General features: G+C 36.9%; 1 protein-coding gene across 1 annotated transcript in view; it reads left to right on the top strand.

The window, feature by feature from the left end:
- LOC136852535 (tolloid-like protein 2) overlaps nucleotides 1-27,500 on the top strand; it is an 886,642-nt gene that overhangs the window by 586,717 nt on the left and 272,425 nt on the right. Inside the window, exon 3 of the mRNA XM_067127262.1 lies at nucleotides 154-329. Coding sequence (XP_066983363.1) covers nucleotides 154-329 — 176 coding nt within the window. The remainder of the gene's footprint in view (nucleotides 1-153; nucleotides 330-27,500) is intronic.

Here is a 27,500-nt window from a genome sequence, read left to right as displayed (position 1 = left end):
AACATGTTCCTTTTCCAGACATGAGGAGTTTGATCAGCTTTACTTTTATTAATTATTACTATTTGTTTCATTTCACATGTTTATGTAAGCAGTTTAAATTACTCAACTGACACTGAGCAGTGAGCAATAAATCACTCTCTCCCTTTCCATCAGGAACGTGTGTGGGATTTCGGCGTCATTCCCTACATGATTGACGCTAACTTCACGGGCGCTGACAAGGGGCTCTTCAAGCAGGCCATGCGGCACTGGGAGAATTACACCTGCATTCGGTTCGTCGAAAAGACATCGGAACATCCCAATTACATTATCTTCACTGAACGCGAATGTGGGTGAGTATTCATTCCGTGGGTCAGACTGGCAGATAACGCAGTAATGTTTGCCGTAAAGCATTATGGTATTGACTTTTTATGAGTAAAACGTTTAACATAATTTCTTTAAGATTATTGTTTGTTTATAAGTTTTGTTGATGACTATTAAATTACGATATTTTTTTGCAATTTGGATTTAACCATGCAAGTATTAATTTTTCTACTGTCCATTTAACACGTGGATATTTAGTTAGTGGGGGGTCATGATATGTGGATAACATTTTGTTGTATCCGAAAAATGTCGGTGCTAAATCACCTCATTTATTTCCACTGCCTTGCACTTTGCCGGGCTAATAAATCTATCCATTATTTATGTTTCCCTAACTTATTTAATGTCTCCCACTCCTCCTTACTTTTATGAAGCATTTTTGCAGCATGAAATATCTTTGTGCCTTGTTATCTTAGGAAAAATATGTCGTTAAAGCATTTTTTGCTTGATATTAAAGTTTGTTGTGAAAATAGAACTTTATTATATGATACACGCGCGCACATGCACATTATATATGTTTTTTTTTGTATATATATATATATATATATATATATATATATATATATATATATATATATATATATATATATATATATATATATATATATATATATATATATATATACTATATATATATATATATATATATATATAGATGAATCCGTGAAAATTTATCTGGGAAAATGTTTGAAGTTGCAATGAAATATTCAAGGACCACAAGTTGATAAGTGCCCCAGGCAGAGTTCTAATATAGTGCTATTCACCGAATACATATTAACTTTATTTTAGTTTTCTGTAGAAGAAAACTATTGTGCCGGCTTTGTCTGTCCGTCCGCACTTTTTCTGTCCGCCCTCAGATCTTAAAAACTACTGAGGCTAGAGGGCTGCAAATTGGTATGTTGATCATCCACTCCCAATCATCAAACATACCAAGTTGCAGCCCTCTAGTTTAAGTAGTTTTTAGTTTTATTTAAGGTTAAAGTTAGCCATAATCGTGCGTCTGGCAACAATATAGGATAGGCCACCACCGGGCCATGGTTAAAGAGTCATGGGCCGCGGCTCATACAGCATTATACCGAGACCACCGAGAGATATATCTGCTTTCGGTGGCCTTGATTAGGCCTATACGCTGTAACGGCTGTATAGAAAACTTGATTGCTCCGAAGAAACATCGGCGCATTTTTTACTGGTTTATAGTTAAGTTCAAATGAATATTATTTCTTCAATATCGTCATATCCTCCCTCCCGCTGTCTCAGTCAGTCAGTCTATCTGTCTGTCTGTCTGTCTGTCAGTGTATGTATGTGTGCGTTCCTTGGCATATGATCCATGTAGTGCCTTTCTGGGAATATCTATTATTTGTCAAGCAGCGCTTGAACGGGAGAGAGCGAGTGCATTAGTAAAGGGAGCGAGCGACAGACAGAGGCAAATTCGAACGCGCATCACGGCCTCCCACACAGCCATCGAACCGGGAAAAGCAAAAGAGCAAACTCAGAGGAAGTAAAGGCAACTTTGCAATGCATGAAAGCCCAGGCCCTTTTCCCTCTTTTATTTTATATATATATATATATATATATATATATATATATATATATATATATATATATATATATATATATATATATATATATATATATATATGTGTGTGTGTATGTATGTATGTATGTATGTATATCTGACAGTTTTGAAAGCCGCTTCTGTTTTGAAGTTTTGTTTTTCCCAGTTTTTGTGTCGGTTTTCTCTGCAGGGTGCGTATTTCCTCTTGTTCTGTTTGCTGATCCTTTTGTTTTATTTTCATGACTTTATTTTTCGGAACTTTTCTCAGGCAAAGTTTTTCCTTGTTAGATACATAAAGATAACTGTTGCGTTATTGTCACTCCGTGGAAATGAGCCGTTTTATTTCGTTTCTTGTCAGATTCTTTCGGCTTGATGTTTCGTCAAACGCCACTGGAAGTCATGGGGTACATTCATAAACAAACAGACACACTCTCACACACACACACACACACACACACACACACACACATGTACCCCATGACTTCCAGTGGCGTTTGACGAAACATAAAGCTGAGTCAATGTGAACCTTATGCGTTTATATATATATGTATATACTGTATGAGTGTGTATATATATATATATATATATATATATATATATATATATATATATACACATACATACATATGTGTATATCTATACATACATATGCAGTATATATACACACTAGCTGACCAACCCGGCGCTGCCGGGGATAACTGAATGACAGCCGATAAACTCTCTCTCTCTCTCTCTCTCTCTCTCTCTCTCTCTCTCTCTCTCTCTCTCTCTCTCTCTCTCACACATCCCCTCCCTCTCACGCTCTCTCTGTCACCCCCCCCCCTCCCAACCCCCACTTCCTTTGGTGCCATTGTTGTCTTACCCCCTCAGTATTCTTTTCCAGATAGTAAGTCATATGTATACCGGAATTAGGTAGGATGAATTCATAAAGTTACTAATCTACGGGCATAACAAGCCCCGTTTCAAGGGCAGAACCATCCCCGTTTCAGGGAAACCCTCCCCCCCACTGGTGCCAGTGATGTCTTACCCCCACAGTATTCTTTTCCATATAACAAGTCATGTGTATACCAAGTTTGGTTTAAATTGCTCAATGCGTTTCAGAGTTATTGTGGCACATACACACACATACATCCATTTATAATATATACAGTATATATATAATATTAAATATGTATATGTATATATATATATATATATATATATATATATATATATATATATATATATATATATATATATATATATATATATGTGAATTTACGAGTATGTTTGTGTGATATTTCATCCTCCTGATCAAGTCTCAGAGAATTGTGTTAGATAACGCAGTTTTATCAGTTTGTTTAGTCTTCCCATTTTTTTTTCTTCTGTATTGAAGTAATGGTTTTCATCTTTGCACACCTAAAACATTAACTCCAGGCTGCATTGAAGAAAATCATGATAATCGGTTGCATTTTGGTAGTGTGTTCTGTATACAGTATATATGTAGGAGGCTGTTTATAAGTAAGTTAAGTTATTCACTAAATTGAAGAGTTTTCCCCCATGATGGAACTTTGTTGCGAAGTATTGCCCTGACTTGAATCTGTTGAATTGCCCTTATATATGCTCATATATTTTTTTCTTAGGTCAGAATGCATTATATTGCAAAATTCCGCTGTCCGTAACTGCCTTGAAAAAGTACTCAAGTTTTTGTGGCATATATTTATTGCTTATTATTTCGTGTCACACCAATAGCTAATTTAAAGAGGTTGATGTTTTAAAAAGACGTTAACGGTCGCTAGACACTGTAGGGAAACTTGTATATATTATCGATAACTGATTTTTCATAGATAAAACAGTTAGGCACAAAGAATTTGCCGTTTCCATGAAACAAAAATTAAAATTATGATATTCCTTAAAACCGTCGGAGGTCGGACCTAAATTTGGCTCGTGACTGTGTTCCAAATTCCGGGATGTGTGGACACACCAGCTGGTAAATTTTAGATGTATCCAGATTTGGGGCTTTCCAAGTAAAGGCCCGAACGGGTCAAGCTTCCGTAGTCAATATTTAGGATGAAATAAAAGTGGAAATGGCACGTTTCTATGAAGTGCGTCATAAATTTATGAGAGGAAATTTTGTGAAGTTTTGGCATTAGTTGGTTAAATACTGTAACATGACTGTCGTACTATAAAAAGAGACTTGTTTCACTTGTGCTACAACAACAACCTAACTGTTATATTTAGCACAGTACCTAATACTGATTGGCCTCAAAGGTAAGAATTCCATGGCTGTCGTAAATAACTGCGTATGTTTGTTGAAAGTTCTTTTTGGTCATCGCTCCTTGACTGAGGAAATAACGTTTGGTTTTATTAGACTGCTGTAAGTAGCTTTTTTTTACTTGTGAATGTGTGTGTGATCTTTTAATTTTCAAGAGAATGGTACTACTCTGTAGTTCAGATAATCAGCTTCCTATTATATAGTCAAACTAGGGAAGGGTCAATGGAAGCCCCAAAAATTAACAAGTTAATGAATTCAAATGATATAAAATCAGACTTTTTTTTTTTTTTTGCTTTGTGAGATGAAGACTCGGTAAGCATAGTTCATTTTTATGTTGTGCTGGTGTTACAATATTAAAGGTCATTGACACCGGGGGAAAAATGGTAAACAGTCCAGAAATTCTAGTATGCTCAGTTGATAGGGTGTAGTTCGGAGGTCCACACCAGGCCTTCTAATCACTTTCTAACTTGCCACTTCAGGGCAAGGATACATGGTGGTATAAGCCAGCTTAATCTAAACCATCCAACTATGTAAAATGCAGTGTGTATCCAGTATCCACACAAATACTTCTGTGTATAACACGGATAGTGTGTTCCTGTCCTCTAGTTCTTGGTCAGACTCTCTTATATTACCGTCTATTTATGGCGTTCCCGGCACAATAATTCATCAGGTAAAAGATTTATTTTAAAAAGAAAACACACATACGAAAATTATTCTTGTAGTTAAATATGCTCACGCGAAAGGTCTGATTAAAAATTTAGATTAAGATTTATTTTATTAGGAAGCCTTGTGCCAGTAACCCAGGTCTTGTCTCCCACCGAAAAACAAAAACAAAGAAATGCTGTTCTATGTTCTCAAACAAGCTTAGAAAATTCAATTTTCCTCCCATTTTCCTTCTTGCTGGGTCTCCTGGTGTAAATGCCTCACTCTGAAACCTCTGTTTCATGTACTTATTTTGGCGACGATACTTATACCCTACTGCATTTGTTAAGCATGAACAAGTTGCTTGAATAGTTTTATTGTTTAGACAGTGTTCGAACACATAATAATATATAACTCATTATATATTTTATTCATTAAACTTAAAGTTTTAGTCTTTGGAGTTTAGGTATACTCGTGGGAAATGTGATCTAGAATCCTTAGCTATACCTGAAAGAAACTTGACTTTAGTCATTATTCTGTCGGTATGATAAAAGCTGCGACATTTATTTTCACTGCTAAAGTCATCACTCGGCTACCCTATATGAAAAGAAGCTTGGATATTAGTTATAACAAAGAAATCAAGATCAAACAAACAGTCACATAGGTAAGTTAAACTGGGTAAATATTAAAGCTAGAAGTTTTCCTCAGTCAAATAAACATTTTTCTAAACATTTTTTTTACTGTATGCAGTTAATAGCTTTGAACAGGAATCCTCTCTTCAGTTTTCCTGGTTTTTCTATATTGCTTCAGTATAACAAAACTGATCCCTTCAATACAGTACTGTTGACACAAGTACGTTGCTGGTTAAAATCCTAAGGCATGTACTAAGGTCTGGCCATCCATGGGCATATACTGTCCTGCTGACTGCTCCCGTTATGTCCCCACTGCAGGCAGTGATTGCTGGTCAAGTTCTGGAAAGGACTTAACCCAGGTTTTGTTCTGTGCTATGCAATTTGTCAGTTTCCCTCCCAGCAGAACATTTGAGGTACGGTGTTTCGTGAGCATAAGTTATATAATGTATCAGATATTTCCGAGAAATGGAAGACTGAAGGATTGAATTTAGGTATTGAGTAAAGAGGGAATTTTTACCTGTTCGCTTGATTGCTGAACACTTATTTTAATGAGATTGACTAGAATGTGAGCTTCAAGCGGATGTAAGGTCACCTTACCATTAATTTTTATTGGTGTGTGTATATATATATATATATATATATATATGTATGTATGTATGTTTATATAGCAAAAACACGAGAGAGAAGTAAATCTTAATAATCAAATGCTAATATCACAGCAACGATGGTCTTTGACGGTGAAAATTCTAAATTGAATACCTAAGTATTTCTAATTGAAATCATGTTTTTTCTAATAATTTTTAAAACTATACCCATCAGTCTAAGGTACTTATATAAATTTTCTCACCCGCTATCATTAAATAGTTTCATTTAAGCGGTTGTAAAAACCCGCTGATTTGAGAGAGAGAGAGAGAGAGAGAGAGAGAGAGAGAGAGAGAGAGAGAGAGAGAGAGAGAGAGAGAGAGAGAGCGTTATCTTTCAAAGTTGGTCGTTGTTTTCGAAGGTTTGTCTTCTCTCCCTTCCGCCTTCTCTCTCCCCTCTTATTCCTCCTCCTCCTCCTTCACTCTCCGTCTTCAGTTGATGGGGTTAGAAAAGGTGTAGTTGGAGGAGGTCAAACAATGGCGACCTCAGCTTTTGCTGTAAACTTTGTGTTTTATCGGATTGGGCTCTGCGTTGATGTGGCCTCCGGCGGTTACCCCCTGCCAAGTCTTTCCTCTCCCGCCAAAACTTGTTGGGATACAAATTGAATGCGGTGCTCGTTCACTTCGTGTCGTCAGGCTAGTGTTTTCTGTAAGGGGGCCTCTTTTCATTTATTTCTGTTGTCGATTTTCTTCTAGGTCTCTTCTATCAGTTCGTGGACATTTTCTTTTCTTCTCTCATTTTTATCCTACACGCACACACTATATATAAATACACACACACACACACACACACACACACACACACATATATATATATATATATATATATATATATATATATATATATATATATATATATATATATATATATATATATATATATATATATATATATATATATATGTGTGTATATATATTATACATACATGTGCACCTTGTATATATATATGTGTGTGTGGTTGTGTATGTTTTGTATGTGTGTGTGTGTGTTTAAAAGAGTGTGACTTTTTATGTATATGCGGTATATAATTTTCACTTAAATGAATTAAAAAGTCATTTGCATGAAACCTCTTTCCCCACATCTTTCCACTCCATATGAACTGCCATACGTGGATTGTTACATATTTATTATAGTAATTTTCTGTTAGAAGTATAAATCTGATGTTTGCAGTTATCAATGGCAGTAAAGTTCGGAAGTCGGGTAAGCATACAGACATGGGTCAAACTACACCAACGTTGCCCAGTTTCATAAAACCTCATCTGGAGAAAGTGAGCATATCTGGTAGGTGCCTATTTCAACAATACAAGAATATTTTGTTATAGTTTATGTTGGTAACAACTGAGATTTCAGCAACAATTTACCGATTATTCTTCTGTCTTTCAGTGAAACTGTTGATTTAATGCACAGTTTTCGAGTACTTTAAAAAATTGAAGGTCATCGATGTGTATGAAATGATCAGTATTTTTCGATGAATTTGTGACCCGATCTTGGAAAGTTCTGTAATGCAGACTACAGTTTATTGTCTGATGCTGTTCATAAGAACGCCACGGCTTATTTCGATCCATTTCTTGCTAAAAAAATAGCCTAAAACGACTTGTCACATGCGCTCGTCTTCTGGTGTCCTTTGGTACCTTGCCACTGGAATGTAAGCAGAGTAGCCATTGTTGGTGGGAGAAGTGAGGTTAGGCATGTTTGTAATCCTGCACCCCAAAATCGGCGAAAGCATGAAGAGAAGGATAGAGCGGAGAAATCTCTGGCAAAGAAGAAAAGAGAAGGTGAGAGAATGGAATCCTGAATAACACCACTAATGAGAGGGAAGGGGATGGATATTGCTCCGTCGCCAACAGCAGATATTAAGCCGTGAGCCTAAAACTATCCAAAACATTTCAAATAGAATGTTCCTTTACCTGACGCTTGAAAATAGAAAATAGAAGAAGCTCACATACCACTTAGTGAACGTGCTGGCTTATCTGCTCGCTTCTTATTGACTGACCGACTTTCTTTTAGTATAAAACATAAAACATTAAACGAATCCCCTTTCTTTGTGGTAGATGAAATTCATTGATTTGTGTATTTGCGTCAGTTCAGTGATTTGTGTATTTGCGTCAAGGCTTGAGAGAATTTTTTTTCAATGAAATATTGGTTGTGAGAGGTTCAGATTTCTGAAGAAGTTTTAGTGTTAACAACAGTGTTCAACTCTATATATGGAACGATTCCAGGGAGAAGTTATTTTTCATTTCATCTACGTATCGACCTCTCGATGTTTTCTACAGATGTAAATTCTCGAAACTGCCTTCTTTAACAAAGTCCACGAGCATCGAAGTTGTCTTTGCTTAATTATTTTAAACATTAATCCCTCGGTGTCCACTCTTTCTCAGATTTTCTAGTGTTGTTCTCAGCCTTTTCCGTTATCTTACTAAAAGTCCAAGTTCCACTTCCTTGCAGTAAAATCAGCCAGTCTGTTTTCATCTGCTTTTCTATAAAGAGGAGAGAAATAGTAGGTAAAGGAATGGAATCATTCATAAAACCCGTATAAAAAAGGGAAAATGGCTAGGCATTGCTTTGTCACCAATACCCGGATAACAGTCTAGAATGGAATACTCAGATTTTTTAAACACAGGAGGTGCAGCTGCAAAGACCACCATCCAAAATTCAAGTTTAAATAGGTACTTTCATAGCAGGATTTCGCCATAACTAATTTATTATCTTTTAGTTGACTGTTAACAGAAGCCACATGACTAGCAATAATCTCAGTGGGAATGTAGGCGAAATGAATATTGCAGTGTGCTGCCCAACAAGTAAATTTTAGATTGAAAATGTCAATAAAATCAGGACTCCTAAGATTAGTCTTCGAACGTGACATAAAGTAAACCTTCTTTAGTGTGTCGTAGTACATATTGGCTTAAATGCACCATGCCATGTTAAAGATTCTGTTTAGTGAAATTTCCAGTAGGTAGGATTTTTCCATACACTTTATTGGAATGAATGAACGTTAAACACAACCTCATGGATAACAAAAATGAACTCGTTAAAATAAATGACAAGAAGCGTCCACTCACACTGAATAGTGCACCAAGAAAGTTCTGCACAGGCAACATTAAGTTTCTCTTCAGAGTAATGTGTGTGTGTATATGTGTATATATATATATATATATATATATATATATATATATATATATATATATATATATATATATATATATATATATATATAAAATATATATATATATATATATATATATCAGTCTTTTTCAAGTGATGGATTCATGGTCTGCAGTCAAAAAGAATATAAATATTGGACATTTTGTTGAAATAGTAATGGCATTGAATATAAACATCACAACATTAAGTCCTAAATTATCCAAAAATGATTTTTACAACATTTCACGATTATCGGCAAAATGTTTGTGTATTCGCACAAGAGTTGGGAATTTAAAAATGTTTACAGAAATCGTATAATTCACCTTTGTGGTCATAGTGGACCACCACACGTGACATTAAATTTTTAGGTTAAAAATAGCGGCATAATTTCATTATTATTATTATTGATATCCAAGCTGGAATACTAGTGTGTAAAGCAGAAAGCTACAAGCCAGAGATAAAACAAATTAATTGTGAAAGGAGAAATAAAAACGTAATAAAAAAACAGTTGCACCTAAGTTAAACATGCCTAGAGATATATATTACATAATTTTGTCACATTTGGCAAAGAAATTTTTAGAAAACTGTATGGTATAGCACCTCACAAGAGACAAGGCAAGACTCATAAATTAACAGCGTGTCTCGTATTTCGGGATACGCGGTACAATTTGGGACGTTCTAAAGTATAATCAGAATTATGAAAATTTTTGTAAATCATGCAACAATAAGTCTAATCGAACGATGCTTGGGATAAATGTTAAGATCTGGAAAAAGAAATAAGACAGAACCCAAGTTCTTATCCAACAATTTAAGATAAGACCAAACCTTGGGAAGAATATCTCAGACTTGGCACACAAGGGAAAACAAAAAAACATTTTCTCAGAAGTGATAGATTCCAAAAATCTTACAAGACTTTCTCAGTATACTGATTTTTGTTGTGCCAATGAAGAAGAGATAGACCGGATATTCTTTTTAACAATTAAAAAATGCGCCAAAGATTCTTCGGCGCAATCGAGTTTTCTGTACAGCCGCTACAGCGTACAATCACCGAAAATAGACTATCTTTGGGTGGTCTCGGTACAATGCTGTATGAGCCGCGGTCCATGAAAGATGGTGGCCTATCCTATATCGTTGCCAGACGCACGATTATGGCTAACTTTAACCTTAAATAAAATAAAAACTACTAATGCTAGAGGCTGCAATTTGGTATGTTTGATGATTGGGAGTGGATGATCAACATACCAATTTGCAGCCCTCTAGCCTCAGTAGTTTTTAAGATCTGAGGGCGGACAGAAAAAGTGCGGACGGACAGACAAAGCCGGCACAATAGTTTTCTTTTACAGAAAAGTAAAAATGAGTTTTGAATCAAGAATAACAGCTACAATTCTAAATGAGTTGCATGTAGTCAAAGAAACTGTCGATTTAAAGATCTGAGCAGGGGCCGTCCTGTTTCTTATACCTACTAACAAGGTGAAGGGCCAGAAAATCCTTAGCGAGAAATGTCAACTTTCGAGATATAAGGGAGATAAAAAGGGGACGCTGATTGTCAGTTTTCACGATCTATGAACTCTCAAAAGGACTGGTGCTCTTCCATCTGTCTCGTTAATCCTTTCATCACCGGCCATTTATATGGTATAAAAGCAGTAGATAAGGAATTTTTGCGGAATATGAAACATATATGCTTTCAGCTTCATACACGTAGTACGTAAATTGGAATAACGGAGTACGTATTGAGGATCTGATGCGCTGCTTATAACGCTGGTGTGTAATTAGGAAGCGGCTTATGTTGAGGTAGCTCTCTGCATAGGAAGTTAATCCACGATTCAGCAGTTGTATGACACGCTCTTCACTAAAGCTTAGGATCCAAGTTTGCAATAAATAAATAAGGCATAACTTCCGTTGTAGGATTCCAGGCCACACAAGGAAATTAGGATGGGTTGACCTAGCATAGGATGTGTTGGTTTGGAGTACCAGCCCCTTCTGTTTCAACTAGTACTAGTATAGGTAGCGTTTATTGTAACTGAGCACTGATCAGTCACGTCTAATATTTCTCTCTCTCTCTCCTCTCTCTCTCTCTCGTGATTTTTATGGTCTTACCGAACCGATCAGGGTGTTAATAATGCAGTTCTATGTTCCATATTAAGTATCAGAATTACTTTGGAATAGGTAATTGTAAATATCTGAATGTTAATCAATTTGTATCTTTGGTGGAACCTAATACCTTAATGGTTGTTTCCAAATTGTTGTGCTGTTTGTCAGTTTCCAGTGGATTGATCTGCGCAATTTGCCTCTTCTGCAGAGGGTAGTTTAAAGCTAATTGGAGAAAAAATGATAGTTGCTTGGCTTTTGCGCATATTTAGTGCTGAGAGAGAGAGAGAGGAATTTTAAAGCACCTCAGTCAAATGCTGCGATATAGAACCTCGACAAAGGTTGACTTAAATTGCAGGTATGACTCCATATCATCAAGTAGCCGTAATTATTTGTGCACTGGAGACACGAGATAGTAGGTTTGTATTTAGCTTTCAAGTTTGTATCCTTTGCAGGCAACATAAAAATTTCATAGGCTTTTGCTTATATTAGAAAACCTGAGAGCCATCTACTTTCACGTTGTAATTTCTCTCTAAATTTCCCCACCCCTTCCACCCCAATTCACCCCATTCCTCGCAGATTTCCAGTAGTCAATCCCAACCAAATCTCTTCCCACCCCTAAACCCCCCACTACATACACCCTAACCCAACGACAACTACTACCCTTGCACAAAGTTGATCAACGGACTCAAAGAAAAAGGATAAGTAGACCAGTTGGAGCTTGGCTACATAATTTCATTTCAGATCGAACGCTTCAGGTATTAGGTCATGGAAGATTATCCAAACAAGCGAAACTCAATTATCAGGTGTCCTTCAAAGAACTGCATTCGGTTCTTCTTTAATTATTATAATGATTAGCGGTATTAATCACAACCTTAAGAGTTAATTTTATCTTTATTTGTCGATAACGATTCCCTTTACATGGCCTCATCAGATCAGACGTAGGTGAAATTCGAGTGAGGTCGATCCTTGGGCGCAGACGCATGAAGCAACCTTTGACGGGGACAACTCCAAGCACAAACACTTCTGTAGGAAATCAAGAAATTTTCATCATTTTCTTTACCCAGATGAATATGCCATTACGATGGAACACCTAGGAAAAGATCTGGGAATCATCACCGATTATTCAGCATGGTGGACTCATATCGACGGAGTCTTGGGAACTTGTCAAAAACAGTTGGCATGGATGCTGAGAACTTTTTAAAAAGATATCAAAACCATGTGCACGCAGTGGGTGACATTAATTAGACAATCAAAGACTGTTGCTCCCAAGACAGGCTGGAGTGCGTTAGACTATGTAATTTCACAGAACAGGCTTTCTTATTGTGCTAGACTGAAGGCGTTAAAACTAAATAGCATCAAGCGCAGGTATGAACGCTTTCAAATTCCATGCATATACAGAATCAAAGAGGGGTTGGTTCCAAACCCAAAGACAGATTAACACAGGAAACCTTTGCCCTTCAGTTCCACCACAATAGTAGAACAGGTCTCAGATGCTCTTTACCTCAGCCTACTCTGAAACATAACCCAGCCGAGATTGCTTCTTGGACATCATCATGAGCAATTACAGTCTCTAATCTATGGAATTGTCTTCCTCTTTGCATTTCATCTAATATTACTGGACTCTTACGCATATTTAGACAAGTTCCTGGAGATCCTACAGAATGAGCCAAGATCCAATGCCCCGGTCACTTCAGCGACCCAAATACAAGACGTAATTACAACTCGATCTGGCACGTTGTATTCAGTCCGGAAGTCAGAGCCAACATCATTGCCTTCAATAATTGGAATTAGTAGTATCAAGTTCACACAGGTGAGGGCCTTGACGAGGTAAACCCCCAACGCGCGGCCGGGTGGACATTCAACCAGTAATCTCTCTCTCTCTCTCTCTCTCTCTCTCTCTCTCTCTCTCTCTCTCTCTCAGTGAAACTTTTATCCAGTGATTATTATTATTATTATTATTATTATTATTATTATTATTATTATTATTATTATTCAGCAGATGAACCCTATTCACAGGGGCCATTGACTTCAAATTCAAGCTTCCAAAGAATATGGTGCTCATTAGGAAGTAAGAGAAGGTTAAGGGAAATAAAGAAAGAAGAGCTCTCACTTATTAAACGAAAAAAATAAATGAATAGATAAAAATGTATTAAAATGCAAGGAGAATAGCATTTTGAGGCGGAGATAATTTTCCTCATGTTGCTAAATTGTCGCTGTGTGAAAATTAATTATTCAAAATTTGCATACACTTTCTTCTATTTATTCCTAGTTATGTAAATACAACGAGAACAAAACAAGTATACAAATACTAAATGTGATTTTGTTATCGAGAGAACTGCGAGGAAAGACAGTGTTACAGTCTTTTGCTCTCGTAAAGTCGAAAACAGTTTTGGCCTTCCGAAAATCCTTCTTACGGGCAAAATACCGGTCGGAAATTGTGAATGAAATTGCTCTAAAATGTGAAATTGTTCCAAAAGTTGACTGGAGATGGTGTGTAGACCATTAGGCATTTGCCATTCTCGGCTTCTATTCTGCTCCATTTAGCACGTTTCATTCTCTATCATTTTTTTTATCTCGCATTTTTGGCGTGGATAAAGAACTAGGCTTTTCTTTGGAGTGTTTCGTAAAGCGTATATGCAAAGAGGCAATATTTCCCAGTGATAAAGTTCCTTTTAAATCTCCTTTCTCTTAGTTGTATGGCAGAATCTCCCTGTTCCAATGGTCATTGGTATTACCGTAATGATTTTCGAATGTGATTTTGTGAAAGGCTGTAGTATTGTCATAGGAGGAGCAGGAGGAGGAGAATGTTATTATTGTAGCCTTGGAAGAAGTTTCCACGATGATATGCTGAAGAACCTTCCACTTTCATCAGTGGAGCCTGATGAATTCCCAGACTCCGGCTTCACTTTCTTGAATTTGCTCTTAATGAGAAGGCAATTTGCAAGTTTCGTCTGTATAGCCAGCACTGTGAGATTCTGTTTTTCAGGACTGTTACGTACTATCCCTCAAGTACACAATTGAACGTATAATAATAACAATCTGACTCTCTCTCTCTCTCTCTCTCTCTCTCTCTCTCTCTCTCTCTCTCTCTCTCTCTGATAAACACACCGTTGATGTTGCAAAGCGACATTGATGTTTTGCAGCCGTTTTGAATTGTTTCTTCAGTCTTGGCAGAAGTGAGAATATTAACAAGTCATTAGTGTTTAGATTAACCATTGATTCCTATTCAGTTTATACCTTCAAACCGTCGAGTTCAATCATAAATAGTCTGATTGGCCGTAGGCAGTAGGTTAAAAAACTGAATTAGATAAAGTGTCAAGGGGCCGGAAGATAGGGAAATATACACCGCCCTCTACGAAAATGATTGCCCTGTAAATAATAAAAAGAGACAGTATTTCGTATTTCCTTTAGCATTTGAAAAACCGAACAGAAATTCAACATGCAGCCCTGACGACGACGAAAAACTTTAACCCCCCCACCTCTCTCTCTCTCTCTCTCTCTCTCTCTCTCTCTCTCTCTCTCTCTCTCTCTCTCTCTCTCTCTCAATATTATATTCGAGAACTTTTTCTGTCCACTGAATACCGCTGAAAGTTGGCCATCCATTTTACATCAGCCATTTTCACGGTCTTTTGAGATTTGAAAAAGTCCTGATGTCTGCCAGTCAATTGACTCTTCAAAGGGACGATTGATTGCAGCTATTTGCGATGATTTCAAAAGCTTAACTGCAGACTATATGATCTTTTCTGTCCAGTCTTCGAATTTTATGAAGAGCTCTTGCGAATATATAGCCGCTTGTGTGAGTGTTATTTAAATGTGACACTAAAGCCCGTACACAATTTTTTTTTTCAACTTTAAGTCGTTTCGCCAAACAGAGAGTGGCTAAAGAGAAAAAGCAACGCAACAGTCACTGCCACATTAAGCTTTAACTGTTCATTATTAGATGATATCCCTGTCCAGTAAAATTTTGACATTGGCCACATTGCACACACGTACACGTGAAAATGTAAAGTCTACTATTTTAAGACAATTCTTTAATATTCTCTATATTTTCCTGTCCTCAAGGATGAAAGCTTTAAGTAAAAGATAAGAATTATAGGTAGGTCGTTCCATTTATTTTTCTAAACCTGTTATGCGTTTTACCATGGAAGCACGTTCCAGTACGCAGTGAATACACTAAAAAACAAATTAAAGATTAAAAACAAGAACCTTATAAAAGGAAATTACAAATAAATTTCATAGATTAGGATGATTCTCCTTGAAACTTCATAAGATTAGATCTTCTGGTTTTGGAGAGTACCCGATGACTTGCAACTCCACTTTCTTGTGCCGGCAAGAGCAAGATCTAGATAAACAAGAGAACGTAATCGGAAGACATGTGGCCTTTCAAAGAATATATAGATGTCAGAAAATTGAAAAAGGTATGTATGACTTCCTAGACATTTGCTCTTCCAAGTACAGCATTGTCTTGGTAGTACAGCTTACTAACGCTGTTGCGGCAGTCAGTTTTGATATACGGAAATATATATATATATATATATATATATATATATATATATATATATATATATATATATATATATATATATATATATATATATATATAATGGCTCAGTCGACATTTTATACTCAGGTTGTGAGCGCAACTTGGTCGTCTAGCAGCATCAAACGGGTAGTACTGAAGTAAGCGGGATTTTCCAAGTGATTTTTTTAAGACAAATTTGTATTTTGTAAGCTTGATTGTACTGGGTTCACCCACTTTGCATTAAGTCGAGCATGATTTGTCAGTAAGAGGCCTTTGATGTTCACATCTAGGCAGGATGTATGGTGATTAGTAGTTGCCATGGGCTAATCAGGCCTCATTTAGCGGCAGAATAAACCAACAGAAAGAGTTGACTCTCGTTAGCTTCTGCCAGCTTAGGCGATCACAGCTATGCATTATTGTTCATAGTATGTCCCTTAGCCTCTGACTTTCCAGTGTGTCGTATGGCAGAATATGTGTGTGTGTGTTTGTGTTCTAAAATAAATGCCTTTTAATCTATCTGTTTTAATGGCCGAATAAGACAGCTTATAAATAGAAACCTTATATTTTGGATGACTATACTTCAGTTATTAATATATATATATATATATATATAAATTTTTATCACACCGTGATTTTTATACAATCATACAAGCTACAAATATATGTATTATATATATATTTATGTGTGTGTGTTACCTGTGTGTATATCTCCGTTGGAGTGTTGTCTTCTTCGAAGTGTGAATTTATATAGTGATAAATAAATGGTTGTGGGGACTTGAACCCGCGATTTCTTGGTAGTCCTCCTTGTCAGCAACCATCCATTTATTGGTGGTCCCATTGAGCCAACCATCCATTTATTAAGTCTTTTCACCAACCATCCATTTATTGGTGGTCCTCCTTGTCACTAACCATCCATTTATTGGTGGTCCTACTTGTAACCAACCATCCATTTATTGGTGGTCCCCCTTGTCACCAACCATCCATTTATTGGTGGTCCTCCTTGTCACCAACCATCCATTTATGGTGGTCCTATTTTTATCACCAACCATCCATTTTGGCGGTCAATCATGTCACCAACCATCCATTTATTGGTAATCCTCGAAATTCACCAACCATCCATTTATTAGTTGCAGCAGATAATTGCATATTTCATAAGAATCGTTCAGATAGTGAAACAAATGAAATTTTGCACAAGTGCTCTTTAAAGTTCCTCTATCAGGGGAAAGGGCCCGCGACGCAAAAATTTAATTCAGCGATTCCAAGATTGACGTAAACCATTTTGAGCTAATTTTTCACTAGAATGGCATATTTCTTTTGCCGATGGATGCTCTTCCATACTATTTCCGTGAATATTATGTTTCTGTAGCTTCCCAGTACAGTTTACCTTTAAATATGGGGGCCTCGAAAATGAAACAATAATTATAATGAAATAGTTCATTGGTACGTTTTAAGCATGGATCTTGGTTTCTGTGGTTTTAGATTAATGAAATTTTTTCGAATAACTCATCAATTTTTTAGGAAAATTAATAAATGTAAAAGTGTATGTCTGCAACAATCAGGGCACACTGGTGACATCACTGCTGTGTAACTCAGCATGGGGTTAGTGCCATAATCCAGCTTTACTAATCCTGTAGTCTTAGACTAGTAGTTGTAGTATAGTTTATATAAATGATAAAGCCCCAGACCAGCTATGGAATCGCACCTGAATAGACAGGAACCAGCGAGAGCCGAGCCAATTCATGGGGGCGACATGATGGTTGACGTAAACCATGGTGCCAGATCAACACGGTACTTAAATGTCTTTGCCGAGATGTCGTAGGGAGACCGAACCTAGTTGAACCCGTCAGGAAGCGGTGCTTTGTTTAAGGTAGCCTCGACAATGATAACCCCTCGCCTTAATGAAGTGAAATCATTGTGATGCCAACAATATTTAGAAAAACAAACTGTATATGTGTTGTCCCTTGTCGGAAGGACAATTCTCTTGACATCACCAAGTCATCATGTCCTGACCATGATGGGTGAACACAATGCTGGATAAGGAACATTCCCATGTTCAGTGATTAATGAAAAAATCACTGATAATGGATCCAAAAATTGAAGGTGATGGCAAGAGCTCAGGAAAAAATGCAGCAAAATACCAATGAACTGTCATGGCGTTGTTTCATAAACTGTCGTGCAAGGCGACAATCCAATGACCAGACCAGCAACACTCACGACGGTGCAAAACAGCGCCGAACCAGTCATCGACAAAAGCATTTTCTTAGTGGCACCTCATCTGATGGCAGACAGGCTAGGGGCCTTGACTTCAACTGAAGTCGCTGAGTGATGGCAGGCTCCTTCGTTGACTGGTGGGGATGTCGTGTCCACAGGAGTTTCCAATTCATTTATCACCATGCCTGTCTTTGTGCCCTCTACAACAGAAAAAGGTCCGACCTGAGGAGCCTTGAGAAAACGGTAGATCAGAATCAGATGTGTATCCACTAGTTCTGTCAGAACTGATGAATTTTGAAAACAACCTTTGTTCAGATATCCAGTCACATTTGTAGCTGGCAGATGATTGCCACCTCTACCAACAATCTGGAACAATTAGGTGGTGTGTAAAATTCCATAACTCAAAGACAAACTTCCAAAATTACCAGAACTTGCTCATAAATCTGGCAGAGATGTATTACTTGCATTTCAAAGGATGTGGGAAAAGCACTTGCTCAATCATCTGATCTTTCAGACGGGCTAAAGCAGCAAATATTCTCGGAAAAAGACTTGATCATCAGTCACGGTTTGATGGCTCATTTTCTGGTTTACGTCAACTGGAGTCGCTGCTCCAGTTTGTCGGGATGGTTGAGCATCCCTGACATCAAGTCCAGTTACATTTGGAGCATCAAAGTCAGATAGGCCATTGCACCCTTCGCAGACAACTTCTCCAAAACGGAGCAACAACTATAGACACCAAAGACAGAGAAACACCATTCCCAGTCGACATTTCTCAGTTCATGCCAAAATTGAAGAGAAAAAATGCTCATCGGTATGGATAAAAATTTTATAACAAGTACTGGAGGCGTGTTCCAAACGATGCCAATGAACTGTCATGGCGGAGGTGGGTCATTGTCGAGGCTAGTACACTTTCCCGCTCACGACGGGTAAAAGCAGACGACATCTCGGCAAAAGACTTATACCTCCTTGATGGCTCAATGGTTTACGTCAACTGGAGTCGCTGAATAGTTTGCTGAGAAAGTCGTTGGTGCCTGTGTCCCCACGATTCCAAACATTTATCACTTATATAAATTCCCCTTCGGCGACAATTCTCCAAAGCACAGATATACCTTGACTGGAGTATGAATTTCGATACAAGGTCATAGACATTTGATAGTGAATTCATGAATATATACGCTTCAATGAATATATATATATATATATATAACTTATATATATATATATATATATATATGTTATACGATCAAACACGTGATGCAGAAAGTGCAGGATGTCATATATGTATTGGCCAGATATATATATTTATGTGTGTGTTTGTGTGTGTGTGCGCGCGCGCGTGTGCATGAGTGTGTGTGTCTTCTTCAAGTGTGTAAGGTAAGCTAATAGTGTGTATTCGCTATAAATGGGTGTGGTGACCTTTTACCGTTGCCATTTCTTGGTAGTCCTCCTTGTCACCAACCATCCATTTATTGGTGGTCCTACTTGTCACCAACCATCCATTTATTGGCGGTCCCCCTTGTCACCAACCATCCATTTATTGGTGGTCCTCCTTGTCACCAACCATCCATTTATTGGTGGTCCTACTTATCACCAACCATCCATTTATTGGCGGTCCCCCTTGTCACCAACCATCCATTTATTGGTGGTCCTCCTTGTCACCAACCATCCATTTATGGTGGTCCTACTTGTCACCAACCATCCATTTATTAAACTGTCCCCCTTGTCACCAACCATCCATTTATTGGTGGTCCTCCTGTGGATCACCAACCATCCATTTATTGCTGGTCCTCCTTCTTCACCAACCATTTCCATTTATTGCTGGTCCTTTTGTCACCAACCATCCATTTATTGGCATGGTCCATCCAATAGATGCTCCCAAACCATCCATTTATGGTGGTCCCATTTTGAAAAAATCAGCCAACCATCCATTTATTGGCGGTCCCCCTTTTCTTGTCACGTAGTCTTAGGAAACCATCCATTTATTGCTTGGTCCTATCTGTCGACCAACCATCCATTTATTGCTGGTCCTCCTTGTCACCAACCATCCATTTATTGCTGGTCCTCCTTGTCACCAACCATCCATTTATTGCTGGTCCTCCTTGTCACCAACCATCCATTTACTGTTAGGTGGACTGTTATCCACACTTTAGTGAAACGTTATAAACACACCTCGGCAACTCATCGCATACACATCACAAACAGGTTGAATACAAGTCAACGACTTGTTGGTAGTTCTAACGTAATGCATTACGTGACTGTTATTTTGTGGAAAGTAGGTCACGATACAGAAGGAACTTTCCCATGAATGGAAATGGGAGTCACGTAATATAGCCTGCAAATTATGTCAGATTCTTCAAAAATCATCATGGTTCGTTTAATGAAAATAGATGAGTGCACCATGAAATAAACTACAAAACAGTACCAAACGCATCCTTGTCAATCGTCGCTTCAAGATACCCTGAGGATTGTGAACAAATCTAAAACGCTTGAATGTAAAGAAGACTTTGCAGTCAGGCAATGCAGCCTTTCATCAGGTATTTTGCAGAATTGTTTGTGTGGCCATAATCTTAACATTCAGATAAAAAATAAGAAAAAATATGTTTTGGGGAGTTTGTCGGTATAGCATGTGTAACGTATAAAAACAAACCTGCACGCAGTACCCACACACACACACACACACACACACACACACACACACACACACACACACACACACACACACACACACTCATTGAAATGATGCAGGAAAGCTTAATTGCATGTTCACGGATGGACTTGCTAATTAGCTCTTGAATCTTTATTTAAATAGTTTTTTTTTTACTTTATTAAATGTGCGAATAAATATCTAAAAAGCTGAATATTTTTCACGACATTCCTAATTAACCTCCAATTAGCTTAATTAAGCATTGTTAGCGGAGTGAGTTTATTTCGAGTGAAAATGAAGTGTCATAATTATTTAAAGGAAGGTTTGTTCCAGTGGTAGTAAATTTGTAAAGGTTTTTCGATAGAAATATGAAACATTTTGCGCAACGTTTTATCATTAATGAACGTTGTGTGACTGGGCTTCTTTTTTCATGTACATTTATTCTTTGGACTTGTGCGTATCATTTGTGTTGCTATTTGGAAGTTGTCTATTTTATTTATGTATATTTATCCATCGTATGTAATTATGGGAGATTGAAGAGGCTGTTGATTTGTTCCGAAAAGGAGGTTACGTTTGTGTCTGGTTTGTTCGTCTGTTGTGTCTTTGCAGAATAAAGCAAAAGGTTCTGTGGAGTTGAATGAAAACCTGACCGAAGGTAGACTTTGGGACTGGCACGAGTGATTTCTAAGCCATGGTGGATGGATTTTTTTCTTATTTTTTTTTTTATCCTTTTCTTTTTTATATTACTCGCTTTCTCGGATTCAGTCCCTTAGCCTAATGTTTTGAAAAATCTAAACGGTTAGCCTAACATTATCAAGTTCGTGTAAAGTATGACACTGATGCGAAACCTTCTGCTTTTTTTGCATCTCTTCCAACATTCGTTTTGGTCGCTTTGAAATAAGAATAGTTGTAACGAAGCATTAGTAGTCGAAAGGTAAGAAAACTTGTAATCACCCTGAATACTATGTGGTAATGAATATATATATATATATATATATATATATATATATATATATATATATATATATATATATATATTTCCAGTGAATTTAATCCCCTGTTCTACGAAGGCTTTAGAAGAATTTGACAGTGAAATGATCTCATATATTAAGTAAATCCATTATGATTTACATATTTTTACTATGTTTTTTTGATTTCCGCGACTCTTTTTTAGCCACGCAGGACACATGAGTTGCTGTTGTAGTTTAAGCTGTCCTTATGCCAGCACGGGCTCCAATTTCCCTAATGCATGGTCTGAAATATGAGAGGTAATTAGTTTGATCACCTTTATTTATACATCCATTTGTTTTCGTAAGCCCTGTGATTTTCATGTATGCTTATGTAATTTATATACGTATGAGTGTGTTGTATGAATCCGTAGCAAACCTATAATTTTAGTACGTTGGAGCAATATTTAATATGAAATATTAAAAAAACAAGCTCGAATAAATTAGCTCTTTATTGAGTAAATGTGATAGTAATGGACATGTAAACTAAAAATTTAACTTTGAACTAAAGTTTTCGTCTTCAAAATGGGATGATGTAAGAGAAAACATTTGAAATATGGTTTTAGATGAGAATTATGACGCTAGAATCGATAGATTGGATTATAAATGAATATATATTGGAGAGGTCGAGGAGAGAGTTTTGATTACGGTGACTGTGAACAGATAAAAGTAATAAACAAGTTAAAATTGCGCCGAAGTTTCTTCGGCTCAATCGAGTTTTCTGTATTGTCGCTGGGGTCTAGCTTTCGGTGGTCTGTATATTGCTGTATGAGCCGCGGCCCATGAATCTTTAACCACGGCCCGGTAGTGGTCTTTCCTATATCGTTACCAGAAGCACGATTATGGCTAACTTTAACCTTAAATAAAGTAAAAACTACTGAGGCTAGAGGGCTGCAATTTGATATGTTTGATGATTTGAGGGTGGATGATTAACATAACAATTTGCAGCCCTCTAGCCTCAGTAGGTTTTGAGATCTGAAGGCGGACAGAAAAAAGTGCGGACGGACAGACAAAGCCGGCACAAAAGTTTTCTTTTACAGAAAACTGAAAAGGTGCATTGAGCGTCCATTACTCGGCGAAGAAGTGTTAAATGGGGTGATTGAGGAACGATTTTTTTAAAGGTCAGAGTCTAAGGGTGACGAGAAGTACAGAAATACTTGGTTAATTGGAGGAAGGATCTTGGGTTTGAAAAAGGGAAAGAACAAAATTGGGGAAGGGAATGTGATCACTGCCAAATTAGGTGTGTAATCTTTCTACATCCACATATTAACACTCTCAAGCAAACTTAACGTTTTCCCTTTAATTGATAAGGAAAATAGTTGGTAGGAATGAGACGAAACTTGTTAGAGCGAGGGATCCTTGTCTGAATTACATAAATTTTCCTCTTTGGTTTTATTTTGAACTGTGATGTTGCTGTATATGTTAATTTAAGAGAAGAGTTTGTATAGGGACATGCGTATCGCATGTCAAGGGAAAATTTGAGTAATATATTCCCTTTCCCTTAAATATCAACCATTAAAATCTACTGACTACCGATTGAAAATGAAGCCGTTGAATTCTGTGCAATTTACACTCGACTTGTGTATTGCATTGGTATGTGTTTTTTATTTGTCAGTAACGTAGTCTTAAGGAAAATTCTTCTTAGAAGAAAATATGTAAAGATTTGTTACCCGATATGCGTATGTATGGTAATCATCCAATCAGTTATTAGCTAGGTTAGGCTTTTATTGTGGAAGGGTCTTCATATTGCAGAATATTCATTCCATCGGAAAATATAACGATGCAATTAATGACGTTGTTGAAATGTAAATGAAGCAGCTTCAAGTTTGTGGGAGTTGTTACTAGTTGAATTAAAATTTTATCACTGTTATATTTTTCATTTAATATCTATGTAAAAGAAATGATTTCCAGTGTGTTTGTGTGGTCTTCTGTTGATTTAATTCAATTAAATGGTAATGAAACAGAGGGAATTGTCATGTGCATAAAAGTTTTGATTCACTGCCATTGTTTTAGCTCTTGACTTGTTATTAATTATTTACAGAACGGTAGAGTTGGGGAGTTACCCGACTTCAACTGTAAACATTCCCACTCGTTTTAGTTTTCTCCTGCTTTGCGAATAATCGTGTCATGGAATTCATTATTTAAATGTTTACATTTCTCTGTTTATCTACCTTCATATATATATATATATATATAGATATATACGTAAATATATATATATATACATACATACATATATGTGTGTGTATATATATACATACATATATGTATGTGTAGGTATATATATATATATATATATATATATATATATATATATATATATATATATATATATATATATATATATATATATATATATATATATTAATATATACATAATAAGAGAGAGAGAGAGAGAGAGAGGTTTTTAATAAGTACTTTTTTGGGGGGATGAGGTTGCTAGCCCTACTTCCTGCCCCAGATATTTCAAAGGGTTTATGTGCCAACGGCGTCTTGCATTTATTAGTAGTATTAGTAGTCTCGTATGCAAGTACTGGCCAGACCCAATCTTGTTTACCTTCTTTTTGTGTGTGTGTGTGTGTGTGTGTGTTTCCATGTACAAGCACATAAACTTTACAGTGTGCGTAGGATTCATCCTCGTGATATTTTTGCGTCATGTAAACTCCTTGTGATGAAGAGGCTAACGAGACCTAGCATGGAGCTTTCCAGTCTCTTCGGGAGTTCATAGATCATGGAAATTGACAATTAGCGTCCCCCTTCTATCTGCCATATATCTCAAAAGCTGACAATTATCGGCAAGAAATTTTTCCCCATTCACTTCCCCATACCTTTTCTTTTCCTCGGCTAGGGAAGGGCTTTCGATGTCAAAAATTAAATACAATTTTATTTTTTACTCTAAGCCAGAGTTTTACTGTGTGCGTTGGTGCGCCGTGATATTGGTATGTATATTATTCTGTTAGCTGTTCACACCCCTCCTTCCTCTCTTTTGTTCAGAATATCACTATGCGTGATGAAAAGATAATAACATTCGCTGAACATGGTGATTTCATACATCGCATTTGTGAAAGGAAACTTTAACTGCATGTAACTTTAAAATGTCCTTTCTTTTTCTTTCAGAACAGGCATAAGTTAAACGGCGCGCATTTCTATGAATCAATAAAGATCGCGTTTGATTAGGGGGAGTTTTGAACGCTAATGTTTGTCACTGCTGCCGCTCAAAAAAAAAAAAAAAAAAAAAAAACACACACACGCACACTTTATGTTGTCTCCCATCATTGCCTTCCTGAGTGGTTTGCTTATTCTTCGAACAGTTCGAAGACGTCATTAGCTTCGTGGATGTCACCAATAAAAACATCTTGCGCATACTAAATCACACGTTCCTGGTAGAGGATGAAACAAAATAGCTCGTTACCCATCATCCTTATTTTTGTCTTTCCAACTGTCTCAGCTGGTTTTTCTTGATATTTATTATAGTTAGTAAACAATTTCATGGAGCAAATCGGCTGCTTTCCCATTATTAACCAGTGACTTAATTCGGCAACTGTTTATTTTGTTGTGTAACACTTTTTTCATATTGTTTACATATATAAACGTACCTATCGTAACATTTTTGTATAAGATGGTGCCTGCTGCCTGGTTATGACTGGTATATGTTGGTATACTGTGAGACTGAAATTCTTTTTCTTTTAACGTGCTTCCCCCCCTTTTTTGTATGGGGTAAGTACGATGCCTTCTTTTTGAAGGACTTTGATTTGTAGTCTCGATCGAATATGTCTACTATATTAAATATGTTTTATTATATCGTAGATAAGTTTCCTAATTGACCTTTCGTTTATAGAACGGCACGGAAAATCAGGTTTCAGTTTACGTGAGGAATCTCTTGACGACCTCTATGTAAATTATCCGTTATCAGAAACGATTGTATGTACAAAATTACACTAATTGACACTCTAAGCTCAGCATATCAAATCCTGTTGCAGTAAGGTCCTTGTGAAAATTTATCATCTGAATCATAACGGAGTTGTTGTAACATGAGATGAACTGCATTCGAAAACGAGCTAGTTGGCGCGCGCTACGCGCGCTGGAAGTCGGCGCTGCTGTCTCCCCCACCATCCCGATCCCCTACCAACCCAGTCCCCCACCCGGGGCGGACAAATAGGTTTGCAGGAGGAAGGTGGATGTCTCCCCTGCCATCTCGTTCCCCTACCAACCCCGCTCCCACCCGGGGCGGACAAACTGTTTTGCAGGGGGTGGGTGGCTGTGTCATGTCTCCCCTACTGTCACCCGGGGGAGGACAAACAACATCCACTCGGATATTGTTTTTAGATTACTCATTGTTATTTATGCAACGAAAATCTTAAATTTTGCAAAACTTTATAGTTTTAATATATCGATACATCTAGCAAGAGATTGTTAGTGATATAATGGAGGCATATGAAATTTTTATTGCTTTTGTTTGCCCCTAAAACTCATAAATTGTCAACAGAAACACAGCATCAGATGTTAGCAGATCACGACATCATGCTGTTTTGTATTATTGGCTTTAGAAATATCTGTAAGGTATTTTTGGCAGTGTTTTCGTTATTCCAAAGTCCAGTCAGTTTTTTTCAAATTTTTTTCAATGTCTCATTCAATGTTTCACTAAGTGTTTATGAGCTGTAATTGTTTTGAAGTTTGAGAGAACGCGAATTGATGTAAATTATATATTTCCATAATATCCTTCGTCTCCAAGCGGTGTTGCTTTTCGTTCATCAGGAATAAAGCAAAATAGCGGGGATGCATTCTGGCTTTGTTCTGTGAATTTCGTAAAGTTTGGTATGCGTTTTTGAGGTTCATGAATACAGGGCCCTTTGTATAATCAGGCTTATTGTGGCTGGCTGTTTTACTGAGAGAGGAATTGTCATATTCTTGGGCTGTTTTAATTATTATGCAGCCAGTCAATTAATAAATTTTACTTTATGTGTGTTCATATGTAGTCTGCATTGTAATTCACTAACAAAGGAGACAGTTCGTCTCCGGTAAATAAGTCATTCTGAGGAGATATTCCGCTCATAGCAGAAAGGTCTTTTTTTTTTTTTTTCACAAAAAGAGTGTAATCTTAAAAAGAATTTTGCAGTGGAAGTCCAACCAGGAGATGTTTTTTCTCTTTTGATTTTACCAGTGTTTTATAAATATTAACCGGAGTTTCACTTGGATTTGGTCTTAACCCTTAAGGCTTTCTATATAATACTTGATGTAATCTATTATGTCTGCATTATACATACATGCATACATACATACATATGTGTGTGTATGAATGTATGTATGCATATACACAGTATATAGTACAGTATACACTAGTATATATATATATATATATATATATATATATATATATATATATATATATATATATAATCAATATATGATCACGAATATTAACCCTCAAATATTACATAATACTGAGTTTCCTTTACGTTACGCCTAACTTAAAAGCGTACAATAGATAAGAAAGAATAGAAATATACAGTAAATGTTAAATGCAATGTGTATCCAAATATTTATTTTCTCTTTGTAACACCATTATTCTGAAATGTAATAATCCCCGCATCTTAACCTACCATCGTCCAGCCCGGGCAAGCCTTCCACACTAGAGGGTCCCTATCAAAGTGTACAAACCAGGCTTCGGGACCTCACTTATATTTTCGTCATTTTAACGGTATGATCACACTAGTGCATAGTTATGAATGTGGGAACGCAAGTGTTGTTATGCGAGTCATGTCCTCTTACGAAAGAAATAGGAAATGGGCCATGAAATGAAAA

The sequence above is a fragment of the Macrobrachium rosenbergii genome, chromosome 25 (genome assembly GCF_040412425.1).
Source record: "Macrobrachium rosenbergii isolate ZJJX-2024 chromosome 25, ASM4041242v1, whole genome shotgun sequence".
NCBI classification, from domain to species: domain Eukaryota; kingdom Metazoa; phylum Arthropoda; class Malacostraca; order Decapoda; family Palaemonidae; genus Macrobrachium; species Macrobrachium rosenbergii.
This window is presented reverse-complemented; position numbering and strand designations above follow the sequence as displayed.